Source organism: Phyllopteryx taeniolatus, chromosome 14, assembly GCF_024500385.1.
Source record: "Phyllopteryx taeniolatus isolate TA_2022b chromosome 14, UOR_Ptae_1.2, whole genome shotgun sequence".
In the NCBI taxonomy this organism is placed as follows: domain Eukaryota; kingdom Metazoa; phylum Chordata; class Actinopteri; order Syngnathiformes; family Syngnathidae; genus Phyllopteryx; species Phyllopteryx taeniolatus.
Genome location: NC_084515.1, coordinates 25,134,551 through 25,158,652, shown reverse-complemented (window position 1 = coordinate 25,158,652; position 24,102 = coordinate 25,134,551). Strand labels below are relative to the sequence as shown.

The window sequence follows — 24,102 nt, the reverse complement described above, 5'->3', positions numbered from 1 at the left end:
CTAAGCCTGAGATTGTAACTCAGGGCGGGGAACGACAAGTCGGCAGAGGAGGTCATGCAATATTTGCACATTAGAGGCGTAAGAGTAGATCCAGCATTTAACACCCTTTCACACAAAGGTGAATGTCAGGTGTGAAAGGGGCCAGCGTGTGCTCATCTATTGAGTATTACTATCAACAGATCACATAATAGTGGTGCTTGAGAGGCTAAAAGCCAGCCGCCAAGTGGGATATTGAGTGTCCATGTGAAACTATACTCTACTATCCCCTTTCACACAAAGACACGGCATCCCACATATCTATAATTAGATGATGATGTGACAAATAAAATAGTTATCTGACAAAAACAATTGTTTTCAACACAACAGGGCAGGAGAAATGGGTCTCAAGTGTTACATTTCACACCCGGGTTATGTAAAAGTTTGGGATTTTCCAGTTTTTATTTCTTTTTTCAACTTCTGACTTTTTTTCAAATTCAATTAGTTTTAATGAGTTTTTAGAGCAGGTTTGTTAGTTTTTATTAGTTTTTAAAAAACGCTTTGTTTTAGTTAAATTTTTATTCGTTTCAGTTTTCCACAATTAAGTATACAGATATTTCAATTCATGTACTGTATAACAATCCACACAATTTGAAGTGCAATAAGTGCAGTGCATAATACTGCTTCTAAGTTTAGATACATCACAACGCACGGTAAAACCATTCATGAGACACATGAATGGCCTTTATAAAAATGTATTTACATTAACTTACAAGCCTTCTGATTGTAAAAAAAAAATAATAATTCTAGTCCCAATTTGCATGTTTATCTTCCCTTGCTGCTAAATTGCAAACTTCTCAAGTGGACTTTTAGATTTGTGTCTGTTATTTCCCTTAAGAAGTATTCCACACATATCGCGCACCCTCTTCCACTATAAGCCACTTGCATTTATCTGTGACAGTCATAGTCAACTCAGACAGAGAGAGAGACAGACAGCTCGATAAGATACAGTAGATGGAAAAATGTTTTTGGTTTATTTTGATTAAACTTAAGTCTGGTTGTACTATGTACTATTTGTTCTATTTGTTCAGCACTTGTTATCTAGCGTCACGTTTTGGGCTGAGTTGAGTGACAAAAGAACGGGAGCCGTGTCAAATCCGTCGACCGGCAGTGAGTGCAGGACTGCAGGGGCCGTCGCCTAAAAGCGACATCATCGGGTAGCGCCTTTTTTTGGCTGCTGCCCGATGAAGCTATTTATAGGCGACACAAAGTAAAGGAACTAAAATTCACAAACTGTTTGGCATTCCTTGTTCTGTACGGCCGTACCAAATTAAGTACATTTGAAGACCCACCAAAGAGACCCGAAAAATGTATAATGTAATAAAACACTTAAATAGTGGGGGAAAGCCGACATACGCTGTTCCCTGATGATGTCAGCATGACCCTGTTTCAGCCCTGCCCAAACAATTCAGCTAGCTGAGCCAGTGAAAAAGAGTTTTGTGCTATATCTCAACAATTCAGTACTAAATTGCTCTCAGTCTTTGTATGCTTTGTCAGCGCTTACCTTCAAACATATTGAATGTATTTCGAAACAAAACACAATGACTTTGGTTCAATTTTGAAATCAACCCTGAAAACCCATGCATGAAATTCATTGACAAAGATGCAAAGGAAGGACATTTTTGCTATAATTAAAGTTAATTTTAGTTTTGTAAACATAAAATTTCGGTTCAGTTGTTGCTTTTTAAAAAAAAAACAAAAAAAAAACAAAACATTCTCGTTTTTATTTGGATAAAATTTTTGTTTTAGTTATTTCATTTATTTTTGTTATCTATAATAACTTTGCTTCACACCCCCTTAACCTCTTTCAGACTGAGACCAGCATCCCGCATTTGGATAATCAGACGACAGTATGACGGACAGGTGCTGTCGCGCTTTTGTTACGTTTTTGATATTACCCGCAAAGCCAGGAAACTTGCGGTTTCTACCCCATTTTGTGTTGTACCTTTCACACAGCACAGTGACGGGCTCTGCCTCTTACGCAAAACTCGGATGAGTGTGATATTTGGTCCTTTTACACAGGGACATGAAATTTGGATTTAACGTCAGCACCAGTGTCTGGTAAAAAAAAATAAAAAATTTAGATGTTGACTGACAGGGACAATCGCTTTCAACACAACAGAGAAGTGAGTGTCGGGTGGTAAATGTTACACCCCCATTCCGGCCTCCTGCTATTCCCTTTCACACAGGTGCAGTCCCACCTTAGTTACGGGTCTCATGCTTGAATTTGTGTCTTTAACCCCCCAGTTTCATGTACGTACCTTTCACATTATCAATCAATATTTATCTTCCTTAGCCTTTCACACAGAACCCAGAGAGCTTTGACACAACAACAAAGAATCCCACATGTTCCATTTAATGTGACATTTAAAATTGTTGTCAGACAGCGACAATTGCTTATAACACAACAGGGCGGATGAAGTGGCTGTGTTAAACTTCACACCCCGTTACAGCTTTTTCCCCGGTTCCCTTTCACACTGCCGTCATTGCACTACTGATATTACCCAGGAAGCCAGCAAAATGGTGTGTGATCCTCCATTCCGATTGGGACCAGCGACCTGGTAAAAAAGATGCGAATAATCCATCTTTTGACAGACAGCGTGAAAGGGGCTCGGGTGACCCTGCAGGCGTGAGAGAGGAAGGCAGGGCAAGCACGAGTAAGCAAAAATAAGGAGAGCGGTCATCTTGGGTCAGCGGGCACAGCGAGGAGGAAAGTGGAAAGTGGGGGATGTGGGGGGCGGGAGGTTAGTTTCGAGATTGGGGGGTTGGTGAGGTTTGGGGATCCATGCGGCCCCCTCAGTTGCAGAATCACAATCTCCAATGATCACTTTTGTGACTATGCAACTGGGCTCATATTACTAGCTGCAACATCACAAAAATGACACTGGCGACCGCTAGTTAGCTGGTAAAAAGTGTGTGTGGGAGGGGGGGAACAAACATGCTGTTGGGGGGGAAGAAGCTTGTTTCCACAGTAAACATGCCGACCATTTTGTCACTTCAGACATTACGTCCAATGATGATGGACCAGAGCCATTAACGTTTGTTAGATGCAAAGTCAACCACACAGTTTTTTTTTAATTCAGCCCCCGATGCCAGTTCAACTGAGCAACATGAAATTTGGTAGACATGTCTATCATGAGTAGACCCACCAAAAGGTTTCAAGAGGTCATCCCGGAAAACACACAGGAAGTCTACAATTTTGGTTTGAAACAGTAAATTTAGTGTCATAAAAAAAAATATATATATAACTATATAACATTTCGTCCCACAAAGCCAGTTTGACTTAGCAACATGAAATTGGGTAGGTATATCTAAAATGTGTAGACCCACAAAAAAAGTATGCCAAAGCCATCCAGGAAAAGACACAGAAAGTCTGTGATGTTGGTTTAAAGCAGCCTTTTCAGGGTCATAAAACATAACACTAAGAGTCAACCAAGACAGGTTTTTGACAATTCAGTCCCTGAAGCCAGTTCAACTTAGCAACATTAAATTTGGTAGGCATATTCATTATGCGTAGAACCAAAAAAAAGGTCTCAAGAAGCCATTACAGAAAAGACACAGGAAGGTGGCCATTTTGGTATGAAGCAGCCATGTTATGGTGATAAAACAAAACGAAGAAGTAAACAACAGCAGGTTTTTGAAAATTCTGCCACCAAAGCTAGTTTGAGTTAGCAACACAAAATTTGGTAGGCATGTCTATCATGAGTATCCCATCCATCCTTTTTCCAACACAGGAAGGTGACCATTTTGGTTTGAAGCATCTATTTTAAGATCATAAAACAAAATCCTAAGAAACCACAAGTTTTGTAAAATGCAGCATCCGAAGCCAGTTTAAATTGGGTTGGCAAGCCTATCATGAGCAGACCCACAAAAAAAGACTTAAGAAGAAATCCGCCATTTTGGTCAGAACAGCCATTTTGGGTCATAAACCAAAACTCAAGTCACAACAGGTTTTGGAAAATTCAGCCCTCGAAGCCACTTCAACTCAGCAAGCTGAAATTTGATATGCATGCCTATCCTGAGTAGACCCACAAAAAAGTCTCAAAAAGCCATTCCGGGAAAGACATAGGAAGTCCGCCACTTTGGTTTGAAGCATAAAAAAACACACAAAAAATATTTTTTTAACTCTTTATGAGGTCACCCACAACAACGTTTTGAAAATTCAGCCCTGGAAACCAGTTTCACTTAGCACCATGAAATTTGGTAGCTATGTCTATCAATAGCGGGCCCACAAAAAAGTCTCAAGAAGCCATCCCGGAAAAGACACAGGAAGGTGGCCATTTTGGTTTGAAACAGCCACAAGTAAGGCTGAAAAGACATCTGGTATCAAATGCTGCTGGCCTAGTACAGACTACTCTCTGGTGCTACCTTCACCGACCTCTTCATTTATAGAACACTAAATGTTCAGGCAGTGTTGTACCTTAAATAACCAGCAAAACCATCTTTAAAACCTTCCCATTCTGATAAATCTTGTAGTCAGAGCCGAGTTCCCTACCTGCGGAAGTCCAGGAGGGTGCGACTGGTCTCGGGGACGTTCTGGTTGAGCCAAGTCAGGAAGTGGAACTGCGTGACGGTCCGTGTCTCATTGGTCTGCATGTTCTTTAAGTAGAAGCTACGCACCAAGAAGTCATCGCACCAGATGTGCTCGGACACCAAGTTGACCTGGAACGGGCAAACATGACAAAAACTGTTACTCTTGTAACCATGTTAACCATCAACAGGGTCAGTGCTATGATATATTCACAATATACAGTATGTAAATCTGTGACAGATGAGACTGGATACACTTCAGTTAAGATGCGATCTGATTCACTCAATTATGATGCAATATGATTCACTCCAGTTTCAATGTATTACAATAAGATTTACTACAATTACGATTCTATATGAATCACGACAATTACAATGTGAGATGAGTCATTAATTATAACACGTACAACTGACTCAACTTACGATGTGATACAATACGACTGACCCCAATTACGATACGGTTCATTCTCAATACGATGTGATACAGTACGATTCATTCAATTACGAGACTATATGATTCCCTCAGTTACGATGTGATACAATACGATTCATTCAGATTATGAATCTATACGAATAACTCCAATTACAATGCAAGACAATTCATTCTCATTATGACGCGATACAATTGACTCAAGTCACGATGTGATACTACTCAATTGACCCAATTATGATACCCAACCGTCCAATTGCAATACGATTCATTCCCCTTGCGATGTGATACAGTATGATTCATCCAATTACGATGCTTTACATCCATCCATTTTCTGAGCCGCTTCTCCTCACTAGGGTCGCGGGCGTGCTGGAGCCTATCCCAGCTGTCATCGGGCAGGAGGCAGGGTACACCCTGAACTGGTTGCCAGCCAATTGCAGGGCACATACAAACAAACAACCATGCGAACTCACATTCACACCTACGGGCAATTTAGAGTCTCCAATTAATGCATGTTTTTGGGATGTGGGAGGAAACCGGAGTGCCCGGAGAAAACCCACGCAGGCACGGGGAGAACATGCAAACTCCACACAGGCGGGGCCGGGGATTGAACCCGGGTCCTCAGAACTGTGAGGCTGACGCTCTAACCAGTCATCCACCGTGCCAATTCACTCGAATTACAATGCAATGATTCACTCCAGTTACATCTATCCAGCCATCCATTTTCTGAACCGCTTATCCTCAAGCAAGTCGCGGGAGTGCTGGAACCTATCCTACCTAACTTCGGGGCAGAAGGCGGGGTACACCCTGGACTGGTTGCCAGTCAATCGCAGGGCACATAAAAACAAACAACCATTCACACTTAAATTCACACCTACGGGCAATTTAGAGTCTTCAATTAACCCACCATGCATGTTTTTGGGATGTGGGAGGAAACCGGAGTGCCCGGAGAAAACCCACGCAGGCACGGGGAGAACATGCAAACTCCACACAGGCGGGGCCGGGGATTGAACCCGGGTCCTCAGAACTGTGAGGCTGACGCTCTAACCAGTCATCCACCGTGCCAATTCACTCGAATTACAATGCAATGATTCACTCCAGTTACATCTATCCAGCCATCCATTTTCTGAACCGCTTATCCTCAAGCAAGTCGCGGGAGTGCTGGAACCTATCCTACCTAACTTCGGGGCAGAAGGCGGGGTACACCCTGGACTGGTTGCCAGTCAATCGCAGGGCACATAAAAACAAACAACCATTCACACTTAAATTCACACCTACGGGCAATTTAGAGTCTTCAATTAACCCACCATGCATGTTTTTGGGATGTGGGAGGAAACCGGAGTACCCGGAGAAAACCCTTGCAGGCATTTGTTGAATTGTGAATCATTCACAAGCAAAGATGGGCCGAGGTTCACCTCGTTGTGAACCTCGTGCGTGAGAAAATAGTCGAACAGTTTAAGGACAATGTTCCTCAACATACAATTGCAAGGAATTTAGGGATTTCAACATCTACGGTCCATAATATCATCGAAAGGTTCAGAGAATCTGGAGAAATCACTGCATGTAAGCGGCAAGGCCGAAAACCAACACTGAATGCCTGTGACCTTCGATCCCTCAGGCAGCACTGCATCAAAAACCAACATCAATGTGTAAAGGATATCACCACATGGGCTCAGGAACACTTCATTAAGCCATTGTTAGTAAATACAGTTCGGGGCTACGTCCGTAAGTGCAACTTGAAACTCTACTATGCAAAGCAAAAGCCATTTATCACCAACATCCAGAAACGCCGCCGGCTTCTCTGGGCCCGAGCTCATCTAAAATGGACTGATGCAAAGTGGAAAAGTGTTCCGTGGTCCGACGTGGCCACATTTCAAATTGTTTTTGGAAATTGTGGATGTCGTGTCCTCCGGGCCAATGAGGAAAATAACTATCCGGACTGTTATGGATGCAAAGTTCAAAAGGGGCTGTGTTAGTGCCAATGGCATGGGTAACTTACACATCTGTGAAGGCACCATTAATGCTGAAAGGTACATACAGGTTTTGGAGAAACATATGCTGCCATCCAAGCAACGTCTTTTTCATGGACGCCCCTGCTTATTTCAGGAAGACAATGCCAAACCACATTCTGCACGTGTTACAACAGCGTGGCTTCTTAAAAAAAGAGTGCGGGTACTAGACTGGCCTGCCTGTAGTCCAGACCTGTCTCCTATTGAAAATGTGTGGCGCATTATGAAGCGTAAAATACGACAACGGAGACCCCGGACTGTTGAACAGCTGAAGCTGTACATCAAGCAAGAATGGGAAAGAATTCCATCTACAAAGCTTCAACAATTAGTGTCCTCAGTTTCCAAATGTTTATTGACTGTTGTTAAAAGAAAAGGTGATGTAAAACAGTGGTAAATATGACCCAGTCCCACCTTTTTTGGAATGTGTTGCGGCCATAAAATTCTAAGTTAATGAATATTTGCTAAAAACAATACAGTTAATCAGTTTGAACATTAAATATGTTGTCTTTGTAGTGTATCCATCCATCCATCCATTTTCTGAGCCCCTTCTCCTCACTCGGGTCCAGGGCGTGTTGGAGCCTATCTCAGCTATCTTCGGGCGAGAGCCGGGGTACACCCTGAACTGGTCACCAGCCAATCACAGGTCACATATAAACAAACAACCATTCACACCTATGGGCAATTTAGAGACTTCAATCAACCTACCACACATGTTTTTGGGATGTGGGAGGAAACCGGAGTACCTGGAGAAAACCCTCGCAGGCATTTGTTGAGGTGCGCGTACCTCGTAGATGTGATAGAGATTGGAGCCTTCGTCAGGCCAGTAGTGGTAGCACTGTTTCACACCGCTCTCCACCAACGGTGTAAGCATGGCGATCACCACGCAGCCGTTTTCCCAAACCATCTGCAAAAAGAACACACAATGTGAGGAAGTGACATCATACTCTTCTCATTTGTGATTGGACCAAGATATTACCTGCCAGAAGTCAGCCACGGTGGACGGCAGCGGGCCTTGCGTGGCGATGTAGGCTGGGTTCCGTGGGTCATGATCCATCTGCGGGGAACACAAACGGCAGCCATTCGTGAAGATGACAATTAATATTATATTTAATATTATTTCTATAGTTATCTTCACAGCAACAGTATTACATAGTTAACTGGTATCTGTAAACACTCACGAAAACAGTGGGGAAAAAAACTATAGAACCCTTGAACAAGACCATCCCTACAACTTCTGGACGCAACGTCAATTAACAACTTTTAGCAACCCTTTAGCACACAGGTGCCAAACACAAATCCCGGGGCCAGATCTGAATCAGTCGATTTTATGTGGCCCGCAAGACAAATCATGCATGTCGACTTCATGTTTCTTGCTAAAATACCAACATTACAGATTGTCTTTAATGACATTGAGATCTTGCAAGCATTTTTTTTTATTTTTTTTACCAATCCCGCTTTGAAATCAAATAGTTGAACATATTAATTTTTTTACTGATTTTCTGATTTCAAAACCTATCCATCAATTCTTTTGGGTATAGGTGATTATACATTTACTGTATATGGGTTCACAGTCATAGTCATAGTCACACTCTGAGGAAAACCGTACCTATGATATGGCAGTTTGACGCCACTGTTTTAGCAACATCCCCTGAAAATTCTTTGGCATCACTGCATGTCCTCCATCCGATGGCATGTTTCCCGTCTCGCCCTTCCTCCACTATAAAAATTGCAGAATGGGTGCGACGTGACGAGCTAGCTTGCTTGCACTGCCGACGCTGCCTATTAGCATGCAAATTTGTACCCTAAACGAAATTACAGGGCCAGGGCAATTTAGCTACAGGTAATTACCAAGGCGTGACGGATGATTTCCAAGGCGCACAAAATTGTCTTTAATGGTGGCCCCGAAGCCTTGATGAGACTAACACGCTGACTTGAAACTTCCATCTTACTGATCATTAAAATGTCCACAGACTCAATTGCATCACGCAAAAAAAAGAAACAGCTGCAGGTGAAATCCGCTATATGTGGAACATCAGGTGACCAAACCCAGAAAATGGGAATGCTGACTTCCTGTGTATGCTAAGCTAACAAGCATGACTGGATTGATAACATGATTGCTTTGAAGCTGAATTTGCAAAACAATTGTTTTCTTTATGGCTGGTGTCTTCCAACAAAAGTTAATGTTAATTGTGTAATTATTATAGTTACTGTGTATCATTTATTTATAAAAATATGATATATGTAAGCCCAAAACACTGTCTATTGTCATCGTTGGTGGCTCTGTGATGACGTCATCTATAATAGTTACTGTATAGCATTTCATTATACAAATATGATATATGTAAACATGACGGAATCCCAAAACACTGTCTATTGTCATCGCTGGCGGCTCTGTGGTGACATTGTAGACATTTAAAGTTCTACGGGTACTTTGAAATGGTCCCATTTGCCATTCACCCGAGCAAAGAGGAAGTACTTTTAATAATAATAATTTAAATGTATGATTTATTGATATTCAGAAGTTTTCCTTCATGTTTTTTCTAGGCTTTACACGATCAGGATTTTTGGGCCGATCAGCAAGTTGAAAAAACGATCACCGATCCGATCACAAGATGGAGCAATGTGTCTATTTAAATTACCTGTTCATTTACTGTATATACTTGTGTACTTAATTGCTCAAAAATTATATTTACAATAAATAATATATCTTTGTTCATCTATTTATGCCAGTGAGGCATAGTGACAGACAGAACAAATGAATGGTCTTCTATTAGATGACAGGAAGTACATACAGTAATTAATATATCCACTTTTTGTGACATTTTTGTTTGTTGGTCTGCCGAGAGATTTTTCACTTGTAAAATACAACCCAAATTCCAGTGAAGTTGGGACGTTGTGTTAAACATAAATAAAAACAGAATGCAATGATTTGAAAATCATGTTCAACCAATATGTAATTGAATACACTACAAAGTCAAGATATTTAATGTTCAAACTGATAGCAAATAATCATTAACTTAGAATTTTATGGCCGCAACACGTTCCAAAAAAGCTGGGACAGGGTCATGTTTACCACTGTGTTACATCACCTTTTCTTTTAACAACATTCAATAAACGTTTGGGAACTGAGGACACTAATTGTTGAAGCTTTGGAGATGGAATTCTTTCCCATTCTTGCTTGATGTACAGCTTCAGCTGTTCAACAGTCCGGGGTCTCCGTTGTCGTATTTTACGCTTCATAATGCGCCACGCATTTACAACGGGAGATAGGTCTGTACTGCAGGCAGGCCAGTCTAGTACCCGCACTCTGGAATCCGAAAGCTTTAGAAATGGCTATTTAACTCTCTTGAGACTGATATATGTCAGTGACTTTATTTCTGACCTTTTCTTGCATTTCTTTGGATCATGGCATTTTGTTGCAGCTCTTTAAAAAATTTGGGCCAACTTCATTTTGTCAAACGGGTTATTTTTAAATGCTTTCTGGATTGAACAAGGCTGGAGGTCATCAGGCTTTGGTGTGGTAAGTGAAAATGAACTCCAAAATGTGATTAGTCACAGTTAATTCATGATTTGTAAAGGGGAGTATTACTTTTTTAGACAGGGCAAGGTAGCTTTGAAGTTTTCTTGGGTTATATTTGTCTGACATTTGCAAATATTTGTTTGATGATCTTGTCTTGAATAGTGGGGAAACTATTCAAAAATCTAAGAATTTGAGAAGGGGGCCAACAGTTTTTCATGGCCCTGTATTCGCAAGCAATTTTCCCTTAAATGTATGATTTATTTCATTCTTGCTTTTTTTTTTGTAATATTCTCTCAAATTACTTCCATCCATCCATTTTCTGAGCCGCTTCTCCTCACTAGGGTCGCGGGCGTGCTGGAGCCTATCCCAGCTGTCATCGGGCAGGAGGCGGGGTACACCCTGAACTGCTTGCCAGGCAATCGCAGGGCACATACAAACAAGCAACCATTCGCACTCACATGCACACCTACGGGCAATTTAGAGTCTCCAATTCATGCATGTTTTTGGGATGTGGGAGGAAACCGCAGAGCCCGGAGAAAACCCACGCAGGCATGGGGAGAACATTTAAACTCCACACAGGCGGGGCCGGGGATTGAACCCCGCTCCTCAGAACTGTGAGGCTGCCGCTCTAACCAGTCGGCCACCGTGGCGCTCACAAAGTACTTTTTCCATAAAATTCCAACTTTATTCTTTTAATATTCTATGTTTGGTAACATTACTTTTGTGTTCGTAAAAATCCAACTTTTCATAATTGTCTGACTTTTTTCTGTTACTTTTTTTTTCTCGAAAAACACTTAAATACACTTCTTCATACATAACTTGTTTCTCATAATATTCAGATTTTTTTTCTTGTACTCTATTCCCTTTTCAGTACACCTCTTAAAAAAATGTTTTTCATTATATGACTTTATTCTCGGGTATTCAGAATTTTTTTCCATAACAATATCTTCTTCATATTTTATACTTTTTTTTGCAAACTTTTGATTGACACTACAAATTCAATTTTTTGTCTTCTCTTTGATCAAATTTAAGTAGAGTTGAAACAATAAATTGAATAACTCGAACAATTTTATTATACACACACGCAGACACACTAAACAGTATGCAGACTGGTTAGCAACTGGCTAGTAAACAGCCAGCCGCTAACCAGAGCTCATAACGGCCAACTCTACACTCTCATTTGCTGGCGCCCATGTCACTCACCAAGCCATGACCACCTGCACCTCACGTGCACATTTTGTTGCTTATTAATGTAAAATCCATTTTTATCTGATCAATTATTACTCGATGGACTAATCGGTACAATAATCGATAGCTGCGGCCCTAAATTTAAAACAACCGGCCCGATAGATTGCAATATTTTTTCAGTTTTTTGTTAAGAAAAGATGCAAAACAATCGATAAAAATTGGTCAAATACTTCACAAAGAAAACATACGTAATTGATTTTTGAGCAGCGGATTTAAGGATTAAGTGTCATTTTTTAAGGATAATTAAGGCCTTTGTTTCGGAAAATCAAATGTAAAAGTAATCTAAGGCTCAGCTTGCATCAGCAGTCTCTTAATTTAACAACATTGGTGCATGTTCCAGGTAATAGAATGCATCTTATTGAACGTGTTGGATAGATTGACCCCCCCCCCCCCCCCCCCCCCACACACACACACACACAAACACACACGCACGCACACACGCACACACGCACGCACACATAACCAGCGTTGTGGAAGCAGTGTTGTTGGTCTGCCTGGAGGGGGAAACAAGAGCCCATAAATCCCAACACGGCGAATAACAATTAGAATCAGCCAAGGTGAAAAACAATCATTTCCCAAGGAGGTGGATCCATTTTTGTTGCTCACGACGACACTGGCCCGCGGTCGTCAACATTTGTGGCTGTCATGAATATTCACCAGGCAGGACGCTCCATCACCGACCGAGTCTGTTGGAAGGCTGTATTGTGTGTGTGTGTTTGTGTGAGTAGTGTGTAAGTAGTGTGTTTATGTTTGTGTGTGTGTGTGTGTGTGGTGTATGTGCGTATATAGTGTGTGTACTTACAATGGGGCTGGCGTTGATGTAGTCCGAGTTGCCTTGACTGTTCTCCAGTCGCAAGGTGATGCGGGAATGATCGTCTGGAAGGAAAAAACAGTACTTGCGATTGCTGGCATTTTTTATGTTACATACACGATATGTAATAGACATAATGTGACGGCAAATTCATAAGATAAAAAATTAGTTCGTAACCTCTGTCGACCTATTGCAGACCACCATACTAATTTATTTGTGTTAAATAAAATTATTTAGTTTAGTTTTAAGTGGAAAAGATGCCAGTGAGAAACAAACGGTGGCAAAATGTGGGCTGTTTGACAAAAACCGAAAAATTTAGTACATCTGTGCCTTGAGATTGGGGAGATTTTCGATTTTTTGCTTTGACTTGCGAGCTTAAATTCGACATATGAGCGCTGTTTGTGCAGTGAACACAACTCAAGACTCTTCATAACAAGCAGCAGTTTACTTGAGAGAATTAGTGAAAAATTGTTCAAAAAACAAGCATCAAGCTGTTTAATGCCATTCCAAGTTGAAGTTTACTGAAAACTAAACATAAATCAAAGGCAATTACATGTTTTGTGTATTTAAAACATCCACATAGGTTTGCCTTAATAAAGTTCATTTAGCTTATTGCTAAAAAACAATGCCAAACGCCATAGACGGAGTATTGAATTGCATCTATGTAGTGGCGTTATAACCATTTACGCAATGGATATTTGAACACATACGGTGTAGCAACATGTACACAGACAATATAACAATACTCACAGGCATATACAGTGCTGTGAAAAAGTATTGACCCCCCTTTCTCAAATTATTATATTTTTGCATAGTTTGCCCACTTTACTGTTTAAGATCAAACAAATGTAAATATCTATCAACTGTAATCCACTGAACTTAAACTGCTGTTTTAAAATAGTGATTTCATTTATTAAGGGGAAAAAAATATTCAAAGTTACCCGGCCCTGTGTGAAAAAGTAAACCCCCTTGTTCAATTATGAATGAATTGTGGCTAATCACAATTTTTGGTTACTTTTCGCTGATTGCACGTAAGCCTGATCACCCCCTGACCTGTTCAATCAAGAAATCACTTGAACAGAAGCAGTCCCGACAAAATCGAGTAAGACAAAGGATCTAAAATAGCTGCCACAAAATGAGACGATCCAAATAAATTCCAGAACAGTCGTGAGATAAGGTAATTAACATTTATCAGTCTGGAAAGTCTTACAAAAAAACATTTCTAAAGCCTTAGGATTCCAGTGAACCAAAGGGAGAGCCATTATCCTCACATGGAGAAAACATGGAATAGTGGTGTACCTTCCCAGGAGTGGCCGGCCTATAAAGATTACCCCAAGAGAACAGCAATGACTCATCCAGGATGACACAAAGGAACTCAGGACAACTTCTAAAGAACTGCAAGCCTCCCTTGCCTCAGTTAAGGTCAGTGTTCATGACACAACAAGAGACTGGGCAAAAATGGCATCCATGGCAAGGTTCCAAAGAAAAAAACAATGCTGACCAAAAAGAACATAAAGCCTTGTCTTAATTTCCCCCAAAAAAACAAAAACATCTGAATTATTCTTTTGGGAGAATATTATATGGACTGACAAGATGAAAGTTGAGCTTTTGGTAAGGCGTGTGTCTCATTACATATGACGTACATGTAGCACAGCAATTCAGAAAAAGAACAGTCAAATATGGTGGTAGTAGTGACTTGAGCTGCTTTTCTCCTTCAGGACCTGGACAACTTGCTGTGATTGATGGCACCATGAATTCTGCTCTTTAACAGGCAACCCTGAAGGAGAATGTTCAGCCATCAGTTTGTGACCTCAAGCTGAAACGCACTTGGATTCTGCAGCAGGATAACGATCCAAAACACCAAGAAATCGTCTTTTGAATGGCTAAAAAAAGGTTTACATTTTTTTTAAACAATTCTGCAAGGAAGAGTGGGCCAAAATATCTCTCCAGTGATGTAAAAGACTCATTGCCAGTGATAGAGAATGCTTGATTTCAGTTGTTGCTGCTGAGGATGGATCAACCAGTTATTAGGTTTAGGGTGCCATTACTTTTTTCACACAGGGAAAAGTAACTTTGAATATTTGTTTTTTTCCATAATAAATGAAATCACCATTTAAAAACAGTATTTTATATGTGTCTGATATTTTCATTTGTTTGATGATCCTAAACATTAAAGTGGGGAAACGATGCAAAGACATAAGCATTTGAGAAGGGAGCCAAAACTTCTTCGGGGCACTGTATATATTCTTTATCCTCTGCGAAGACCGACTAATATTATTGCGGACTGACCGTCTTCATGTATATCTGAATGTCTGTATTGTACTGCCCCCAAGTGACCAAGGCATACATCAGAAGATGCAGCAGAATCTCCACTGAATTGAAGCCAAAAGTCGTTTCATGACTTCATTACTGTATGTTTTTATAAAGTACAATATAGTAGAGTGCGATTTCTATCATTAAAAAAAAACCATAAAATTTGTTGTTGTTTTTTGGGGGGGAAGCTGGAATGCATTATTGGCATTCCTATTAATTTCAATGGATGAGATAAGAGTGTTTTGAGTTACGAGCATGGTGAGCGAATTAACCAATTAAATTAATTGAATGGGTTAATAATGGGTAAAGACAACAGAAAATGTGGGAACAGACCAATAGTATCAATTTGTGAACAGTATGAAATTGACTATATTTGGACATACAGAGTTTCTGCCCAACAACTCAATAAAGGTTGAGAAACATTGGATTACACAAGGGAGGTTGAACCATTTGCAGTAAAAAAAAAAAAAAAAAAAAGAGCATATTCTGGATTAGTCCAAATGGGTGCAATATCATCCACCTCGTGTTCGTGGCAGTTGGCATCTCTTTGGCCAAACATTTCTGACATTTTCACTGCAGAGCCTCCGGGGCTTTTCTCATAAGAAGTGGAAATGATTCCTGATGAGAACTGCTGACAGGCCGCCTTTCATTAAACCCAGCGGACAGATCGGGACAGAATTTTTATATATATTTTTCTAAATGGACTTCTTCCCTCTCGGAATACTGTGAATTATTGATGAGGTCATAGCATGAGTTTTAATAGAAGCCTCATTTTAGACTCTTCAGGAGCTTCCTGCTAATGTGGAGCATTACACCATCTCCGCTGCACTCTTACAAAGAGTCATGATCTAATCTTTAAATAATGGCTATCAAGGACCCTTACAGGGAAGGCATTTTTGTAGCCCTAAAGGCCATAGGAATTAAAAAGTTGTCTAATTTTTTTTTAGAAAAAAGTTGTAAAGTTGCGATAAAAAAAATCATATTTGATAGAGGAAAGATGTAATGTTATGAGAATAAAGTTGAATTTGAAAGAAAAAAAGTTGTAATCTTTAGTAGAACAAAGATGTATTGTGTTGCGATAATAAGTTAATAACAAAAGTCATAATAAGACAACAGATTTTTTTTCAAGAAAAAAAGTTGTAACCTTTACAAAAAAGACATTTTGTCGAGAGAAAAATCCATGATTATACATTAATAATGTTTTTTCTCCCAAGAAAAAGTCAAAATATTCTGATACTAAAGTCAAAATGTAACGAGGGAATGAAGTCATTTACCTGTTTTGTTTCTAAATACAATAAATAGGTTTGAAGGTAAGTGCTGAAAATGTGTGCAAAGACTGAGAACAACTTACTGAATTGTTTAGAGATCGCTTAAAACTCTTTTTCACCTACATTTTCTGGATTTCTTTTGGGCGGGGATGAAACATGACTCGGCCTGCCCCCAATATATAAACACCAAGCGCACTTATTTCATGAAGTGGCCATTCGGCGCAATTCTTCTTAAAGAAACCCTGATTTTATTATTTGGGGATGACAGACTGATCTGCTAATACGTCACATATCAAAGCTTTTACTTGGCCCAAAGCTAAGGCAGGGGGGAGTCATTGGTTTAGTATATTAGTTTTATTGGCACGCCTATGTATGAATGCACTTTTCTAAACGATACAATATTTTTATAACTTCTGTTTTTAGGAATGTTATAGGAGTAGGTCTGTTTGTCTTACAGGCCACCACGGCGAGCGATCGATTCTTCTTGGCGTTTCCGTCCTTCAGACCTGCCATGCAGGCGTTGGGCTCGGCCTGGTAGGCACACAGCGCCTCCCACTCCTTGTCCAGGCGGTTCTTGTTCTTCAGGTGGTCCTCCATGTATGACTGGCGGAGAAGAAGAGGAAAGGAATTAGGATTTCCTCATGCTAACTGCAAAAAGAAGTGGACTACGATGTTGCTTTGAAAGCGAAAACAAACTAATGTATGAGATGGACCATCATATCTCAAAATTCATCCCCGGGTGAGCATCACCTGTATAAAAATGTGAAAATTGACTTTGATGCACTCTCCACCACATCCTGGCTGTCACCTGTCCACCATAAAAACCAATATATACGTTCTATCGTTCAGCAACCATTGCCTCTCCAGATGTGTCTAGGTTCGGGGAAATAAATCTTCACTGTCACCACTAGTGTCTAGGTTCTAGGTATCCGTTACCATTACCACAGTATGTTAAAATGTCTCTTTTTGTTCCCTCCTTATTGATGATAAAACACTTTGGAGACGCCACCTTACAAAAAAAGCACACTTTAGACAATCGACTAACATTTGATCAACCCCCTGCCCCTCAAACCGCACTCAACACCCGCCCACACCCACGCTAATGCCAGAGTAATAGGGTTTTGTGGCAGCCTAAAGGGATTACTGCAATCCAATCAGGAGGTGCTGAGATCACCATGTGTCGTCCAAACATTCAATAATCCCCTTAGAGGGGGGAGGGGCTTATACGCAATAAGACGCTGTAAGACACCATTGTGGCTGTCGCAGCATCTGGAAGGAAACCTGGACGAGATGTGATCAAAGGCATACAATACTTTGAGCTTCCTGGCTATGTAAAACATCTTGTGTGGGATAGTATTCAAAATCAGTAGTTTTCATATTTAAATACATTCTTTTCATTAGACTATTTCTACCACAGGGTGTCAATAAAGTCACCCCTTGCCTCACAAATCCATCCATCCATTTTCCATACTGCTTACCTTCACTTGGGTCGCGGGTGCGCTGGAGCCGACCCCAGCTGACTCTGGGCGAGAGGCAGGGTACAACCTAAACTGGGCACCAACCAATCGCAGGGCACCCATTCACACTCACATTCACACCTAAGGGCAATTTAAGAGTTTTGAATGAATCTACCATGCATGTTTTTGGGATGTGGGAGGAAACCGGACAACCTGGAGAAAACCCACGCAGGCACAGGAAGAACATGCAAACTGCACACAGACGAGGCCGGATTTGAACCAGGGTCCTCAGAACTCAGGCAGAGGTGCTAACCAGTTGGCCACCATCCCGCCGCCCCACAAATGTTGGAAATCATATTGAAGACATTAATATTCTTATTTTCATGAGTTATTATTAAGCGAACTTGGGTCCCTTGAAAGGCTTTGAATAAATCCAACATGGTATTATTAATTAATGTACCTGTTGCTGAAAATAAGCATTTGTATGAATCTCTACAGACTTTGGCGACAGCCTGTACTTTTGTCTCCATTAAAATGTCACTTTGAATGTATATTATATCAGACATTTTTTTTTTTTCGTTTTCAGATAAAAATGTACAAAACATGAAGATATATGCTTTTTATCCCACAGCGGTGATTATTTTTGTTGCTGAAGCTAATCCCGATCAAACTGTCACTATGAACACAAAGCATTTCAAAGCCATTTGTGTTGGTTTTTTTTTTCTAAATTAAAAAATAAATAAATAAATGTGGAGATACATGCTTTTTATCGGACAGCGACAATATTAGGAATAAAAAGCACCATTGTCGTAGCTTTTCCAGATTAAAAAAATGTAGCGATACATGTTTTCGCCAAACATTGACGATCATTTGACCACTTTAAGGCTGCCGCACACCGAGTGAAGCGGCCGAACCCGTTTGAACTGTCGCGCAATGTGCGTGGTTTGGCAACCGATCAGTTGACCACTGGCTTTGCCGCGATTTGAATCGCCGGCGTACACCACCGCAGATTATAGCCAATTAAAATGCAGATCGGGTTTCACTGATGCGAACATGGAGACACCGAACGGCCGCTGTGCTGCCCCAAGCCAGATAACTGGACTATATATTGGGTTTTACATCAATACGTAACTACATTCATAATGTACTTGTATTAATGTGCCTGTAGATGAAAAAGCAAAGTGTTGAGTCATTTTTTATTTTTTTTATTTTGAAATTGTTGCTGTTCTGTTTCCTGTGTTGCCTTCTCTTTTTTTTTTGTTTCATGGCTGGGCATGCTCAGGTGTGCAGAGCTCCTCACGCAGCCGTCTTCCACTACTCATCACCCTCTGCATTTCACCTGCGGCCTGACTTCCATTCCTCGCCAGAACATCTACTACTACCTTGGTATCAGTCCCTTTGCGCCTTCTGGTTAACTACTCTGCCCAGTTGTTCAAATTGCCTATGTGAAGTTTTATTACCTCCATTGGTAGAACTTTTGCTCTTGCTCCTAGTTTTCACTGGGGATTTCAGTTCATTACTATGTTGAAATTTTGACAGTTTTTCCCGGCTTTTTCCCAGTGACCTTTGTTCTTTTTCAGCCCCATCGTGTAGAGTGCTCAGTCGCTGCCACACCAGCTCCTCAGTTGTTTTGGTACTTTGTTTCTTTGTTTAAATAAGTTTTTGTTGTTGTTACTTTGGTGTCAGTGTCCGCTTTTGGGTCCAACTCCTACCTCAAATGTTACATGAAGCTTGTGACCAAAATGTACGTGAGCGATACGCACCGGGCTGGGTCAGTTAAAATGAATGGAGTCAGCGAGACACCTTTAAAATATCCACACTCGCTTTTATTCTTGCCCACGTCCACTCTCTTTAGCAACCCAGTTCTTCCTTAACTATTAATCTATCCTTTTATGGTTTTCAAAATGTGATAATTCCAAATATACTGTATCAGAATCAAAGGCCTAAGCAGGCACTGTTCAGGGTGTCCATATAACCAGTTGCTTAATGTGCGGGGTTGCGTCAGCAACTATTATTTTTATGCGATGGTCCGGTCCAATCAGGTAAGACTGTCGGCCTTAGATGGATAGAAAAAATAGGGAGCTTTTTAGATAACAAAACTACAACCCCAATTCCAATGAAGTTGGGATGTTGTGTTAAACATAAATAAAAACAGAATACAATGATTTCATCTTAGATGAGCTCGGGTCCAGAGAAGCCGGCGGCGTTTCTGGGTATTGTTGATAAATGGCTTTTGTTTTGCATAGTTGCACTTACGGATGTAGCGCTGAACAGTATTTACTGACATTGGTATTCTGAAGTGTTCCTGAGCCCATGTGGTGATATCCTTTACACATTGATGTTGGTTGTTGATGCAGTGCCGCCTGAGGGATCGAAGGTCACGGGCATTCAATGTTGGTTTTCAACCTTGCCGCTTATATGCAGTGATTTCTCCAGATTCTCTGAACCTTTCGATGATATTATGGACCGTAGATGATGAACTCCCTAAATTCCTTGCAATTGTACATTGAGGAATATTATCCTTAAACTGTTCAACTATTTTCTCATGTACTTGTTAACAAAGAGCTGAAACTCGCACCATCTTTGCTTGTGAATGACTGACCAATTCAGGGAAGCTCCTTTTATACCCAATCATGGCACCCACCTGTTCCCAATTAGCCTGTTCACCTGTGGGATGTTCCAAACAGGTGTTTGATGAGAAATCCCTACATTCCTTGCAATTGTACGTTGAGGAACAATCAGTCTTAATAATCTCAGTCAAGCTATAGTTTGGAATACAAAGTGCATCAAAGCCACCAGCAGCACCCTATTTGTGTCATTTTTATCGGATACCTTTTTTTTTTACTTTTTTTTTATTGTGGAGGCATACTTTTGTCTGACGATGATATTTTGACTACTTTAGCTACTTTTGATTAAAATATCACACACAGCACGTCAGACCATTGGTTATGGTTATGACCATTTTGTTGTTTTGCATTTAAAAAAAAAAGACAGATGTACTTTTTTTTTCGGACAGCAACAACGTTTTTACTACTTTAGCACGTCTACATCAATCTGTTGCTATGTCACAAACACATTTTTATTATTCATATGTGATCAGATCGACTACCTGGCAACCACTCGCCTGCCATGGCGTACTTGACCTGGCAACAGATCTCGTCGCAGCTGGCAAAGAGCAAACAAAACAAAACAAAAAGTGCAGGGGCGAATCTGCACACAGTATAATCTCTAACACGCACCCGGGCCGCAACAAAGGACAAGATAATGTGCTTTATAGAGAGAGTCCACTAATCCTCTTAAGACACAGGCGGAGAGGATGTGGGGGGGAAATCAAGGTGGGGGCTTGAGGGGGGGGCACATGGGAGCCAGTAATACATTAACATAAGATAAGACGCTGAAAGCTGCTTCAAATTATAAAGCAGCGACACACAAGTCAGCGGCTTTGGAGGAGGAGATGGACCTTGGATGGGGGGTGGGGTGGGGATACGTATCGGGGGTGGCGTCAACTTTTATTTATCACTGTTGCCTTGCAATAAATGTGATGAAATACATTGAGGAATATGTTTTGTTCTTTAGTTACACATGGTGAGCAGTGAGCGAAAATAGGGTGTGGTCTAACCCAAATTTCATTGTTCATTGCGGGACTGCAATGTGTAAAAGGTACCGACGGGGAATGTTGTTGGACGTAAAGCTGCAAACTTACGGGCGTTTGGAGGAGGTACTATGAGACGGGATAGCGGATGTGTAAATGTATCGACACATAATGTGGGCAGATGTAGAGCTGCAAATTTGCATTAATGTGAAAGGAACGAACATCCCCGGGGATCCCCGACTACAGAAACTAGCTCTAGGGACGTGGAATATCACCTCTCTGGCAGGGAAGGAGCCCGAGCTGGTGTGGGAGGTCGAGAAGTTCCGACAAGATAAAGTCGGGCTCACCTCCACGTGAGCCTTGGGCTCAGATACCATTCCTATTGAGAGGGGTTGGACTCTCTTCCACTCTGGAGTTGCCCACGGTGAGAGGCGCCGAGGTGGTGTGGGTATACTTATTGCCCCTCGGCTCGGCGCCTGTACATTGGGGGTTTACCCCAGTGGACAAGAAGGTAGCCTCCCTTCGCCTTCAGGTGGGGGGACGGGTTCTGACTGTTGTCTGTGCCTATGCACCAAACAGCAGTTCAGAGTACCCTTTTTGTAGTCCCTGGAGGGGGTGCTGGAGAGCTGCTGGGGGACTTCAATACTCACATGGCAATGACAGTGAGACCTGTAAGGGCGTGTTACCTGTGGGACTCCTGAGGCAGTTGATGATGCCGGCTGGCCAAGCAGAATGCAGCTTTGGTGGTCACTGACCTCAGGATTGGCAGTCTGGGGTGGTGTGCCCCCTTTTTAAGAAAGGGGACCGTCGGGTGTGTTCCAACTACTGGGGGATCACACTCCTCAGCCTCCCTGGTAAGGTCTATTTAGGGGTGCTTGAGAGGAAGGTCCGTCGGGAAGTCGAATCGCAAATTCAGGAGGAGCAGTGTGGTTTTCGTCCTGGCCGTGTAACAGTGGACCAGCTCTTCAACCTCGGCAGGGTCCTCGAGTGTGCATGGGAGTTCGCTCAACCAGTCTACATGTGTTTTGTACCACGTGACTGAATTGGGAAGTGCTTCAGACCTTGCCGCGAGGTTTGACAGCAATGCTATATAAACTCTTCATGCGGGCTCCATTCACAATATATATATATTTTTTTAAATATAGAGAGATTTGTGGGTTGCGCGTTTTAATGTTTTATAGTTTGTGTAGGCTAATACAGTTTGGGGAGTTTAAAGTGTTTATTGAGTTTGGCGATAGCTTGGACAGTGAAGAGTGCGGTGCCCGACGTCACTCAGTGGTTGCGAGAGTTCAAATCTCAGGCAGGATCGCATAGGATAAATCACTTCATTACTTCAAAAGTATTACTTAGGTTTGTTTCCTAAGAACTGAATATTCCAGCTTTTCTTATTTTATTCAAAGGTATTATTGGGTTCCAAGGAAGAAGGGAATAATAAACAGCACCTTAATGGGACAGTAAAAATTACTGTACCACAATTTATATAATCCTGCTCTTTAATGAATCACTTAAAACAAAAACAAAAAACTATTGAGGAACCGTTATTTCAGAATTAAAACAAAAAGTCCCATGTTCTATATGCCATTGTCCAAGTTACACAAGCAAATGCAGTGCCTTTTTCCTGGTTCCCCAAGCACTTTCAAAGGACTGCTCTGTCTGCTTAAAGTGACAGAAAAACTTTATTCTATCTGAAATATCATATTACCATTGTGAAAACATTAAATACATCCATCCAACCATCAATTCTCTTTACCACTTATCCTCACTAAGGTCGTGGGCTGATGGAGCCTATCGCAGCTATCTTCGGGCGGGAGGCGGGTTACACCATGAACTGGTCGCCAGCCAATCGCAGGGCACATAGAAACAAACAACCATTCGCACTCACATTCACACCTACAGGCAATTTAGAGTCCTCAATCAACCTACCACGCATGTTTTTGCAATGTGGGAGGAAACCGGAGTGCCTGGAGAAAACCCACGCAGGCACGGGGAGAACATGCAAACTCCACACAGGCGGGGTCGGGATTTGAACCCCAGTCCCCAGAACTGTGAGGTAGACGTGGTAACCAGTCGTCCACCGTGCCGGCACATTGAATACATTCAAAAATAATTTATTATACACTTTGTTGATAAATTATTTCGTCAAACATTGTTTTGTAATACGTCATTGACAAGAGCCAAGACAGACACAAAAATGCAACGTGGTTTAGATACAGCTACCTCTGTTTATACACATGGCCAGTGGTTTCGTGTGCACATGAAGCATCATGAAAAGAACCATTATTCGAACCAATTGGCTGAAGTGTTATGACACCTCATGAAGCTTCATCTCGCCATCACTAGTAGTGAGACATTCGAGGTGTTGAAAACAAAAAAACAGCACGAGTTCAAAAGCAGGAAGACCGGTGGGTGGATTTAACAGCACTCCGGTTCCTGTAGTGTCCCACTAGAGAGCAACGCTACAATTTTGCTTTGATGTTTTTTTTTTTTTTTACTTGCTCTGCTGCTATGTGGGTAGCCGCGATAGTATGATCTTTTGGAAACCCACAAAATCAGCCTGAATTAGAGCAGCTACCTCTTTACAAACGTTTCAACCTTGATTTAAGACTTATTTGTACACTCTTGCATTTAGTTAAACCACACCTAGTATCCAAATTGCCTTTAGCCCTGCCTTACCCCGGATATCTAGATTTTGGCCTGTTTTACTGCCACTTCTCCTATGTTGCTGATCTTTGTGAACTGTGGACCTGTGAAGCCCTTTGAGACTCCTTTGTGATTAAAGGCTATTAAAAAAAAGCTTGACTTTTTATTCTTCCTGCCATGTGAAACCTTTCGTAGTCCACAACGGTTATGTAACGTCTACTCTACTGTCGAGTGTCGGTGACGTGGGA

The 24,102-nt window shown here is 41.3% G+C and overlaps 1 protein-coding gene across 3 annotated transcripts in view; it reads right to left on the bottom strand.

The window, feature by feature from the left end:
- Nucleotides 1–24,102, bottom strand: part of LOC133489105 (receptor-type tyrosine-protein phosphatase N2-like) — a 148,097-nt gene that overhangs the window by 10,059 nt on the left and 113,936 nt on the right. For all 3 annotated transcript variants that reach the window (XM_061797842.1, XM_061797843.1, XM_061797844.1), the window contains 5 exons: nucleotides 16,621–16,768; nucleotides 12,576–12,649; nucleotides 7,982–8,059; nucleotides 7,790–7,909; nucleotides 4,532–4,698 (listed from right to left, as the gene is read on the bottom strand). In XM_061797842.1, coding sequence (XP_061653826.1) covers nucleotides 4,532–4,698; nucleotides 7,790–7,909; nucleotides 7,982–8,059; nucleotides 12,576–12,649; nucleotides 16,621–16,768 — 587 coding nt within the window. The remainder of the gene's footprint in view (nucleotides 1–4,531; nucleotides 4,699–7,789; nucleotides 7,910–7,981; nucleotides 8,060–12,575; nucleotides 12,650–16,620; nucleotides 16,769–24,102) is intronic.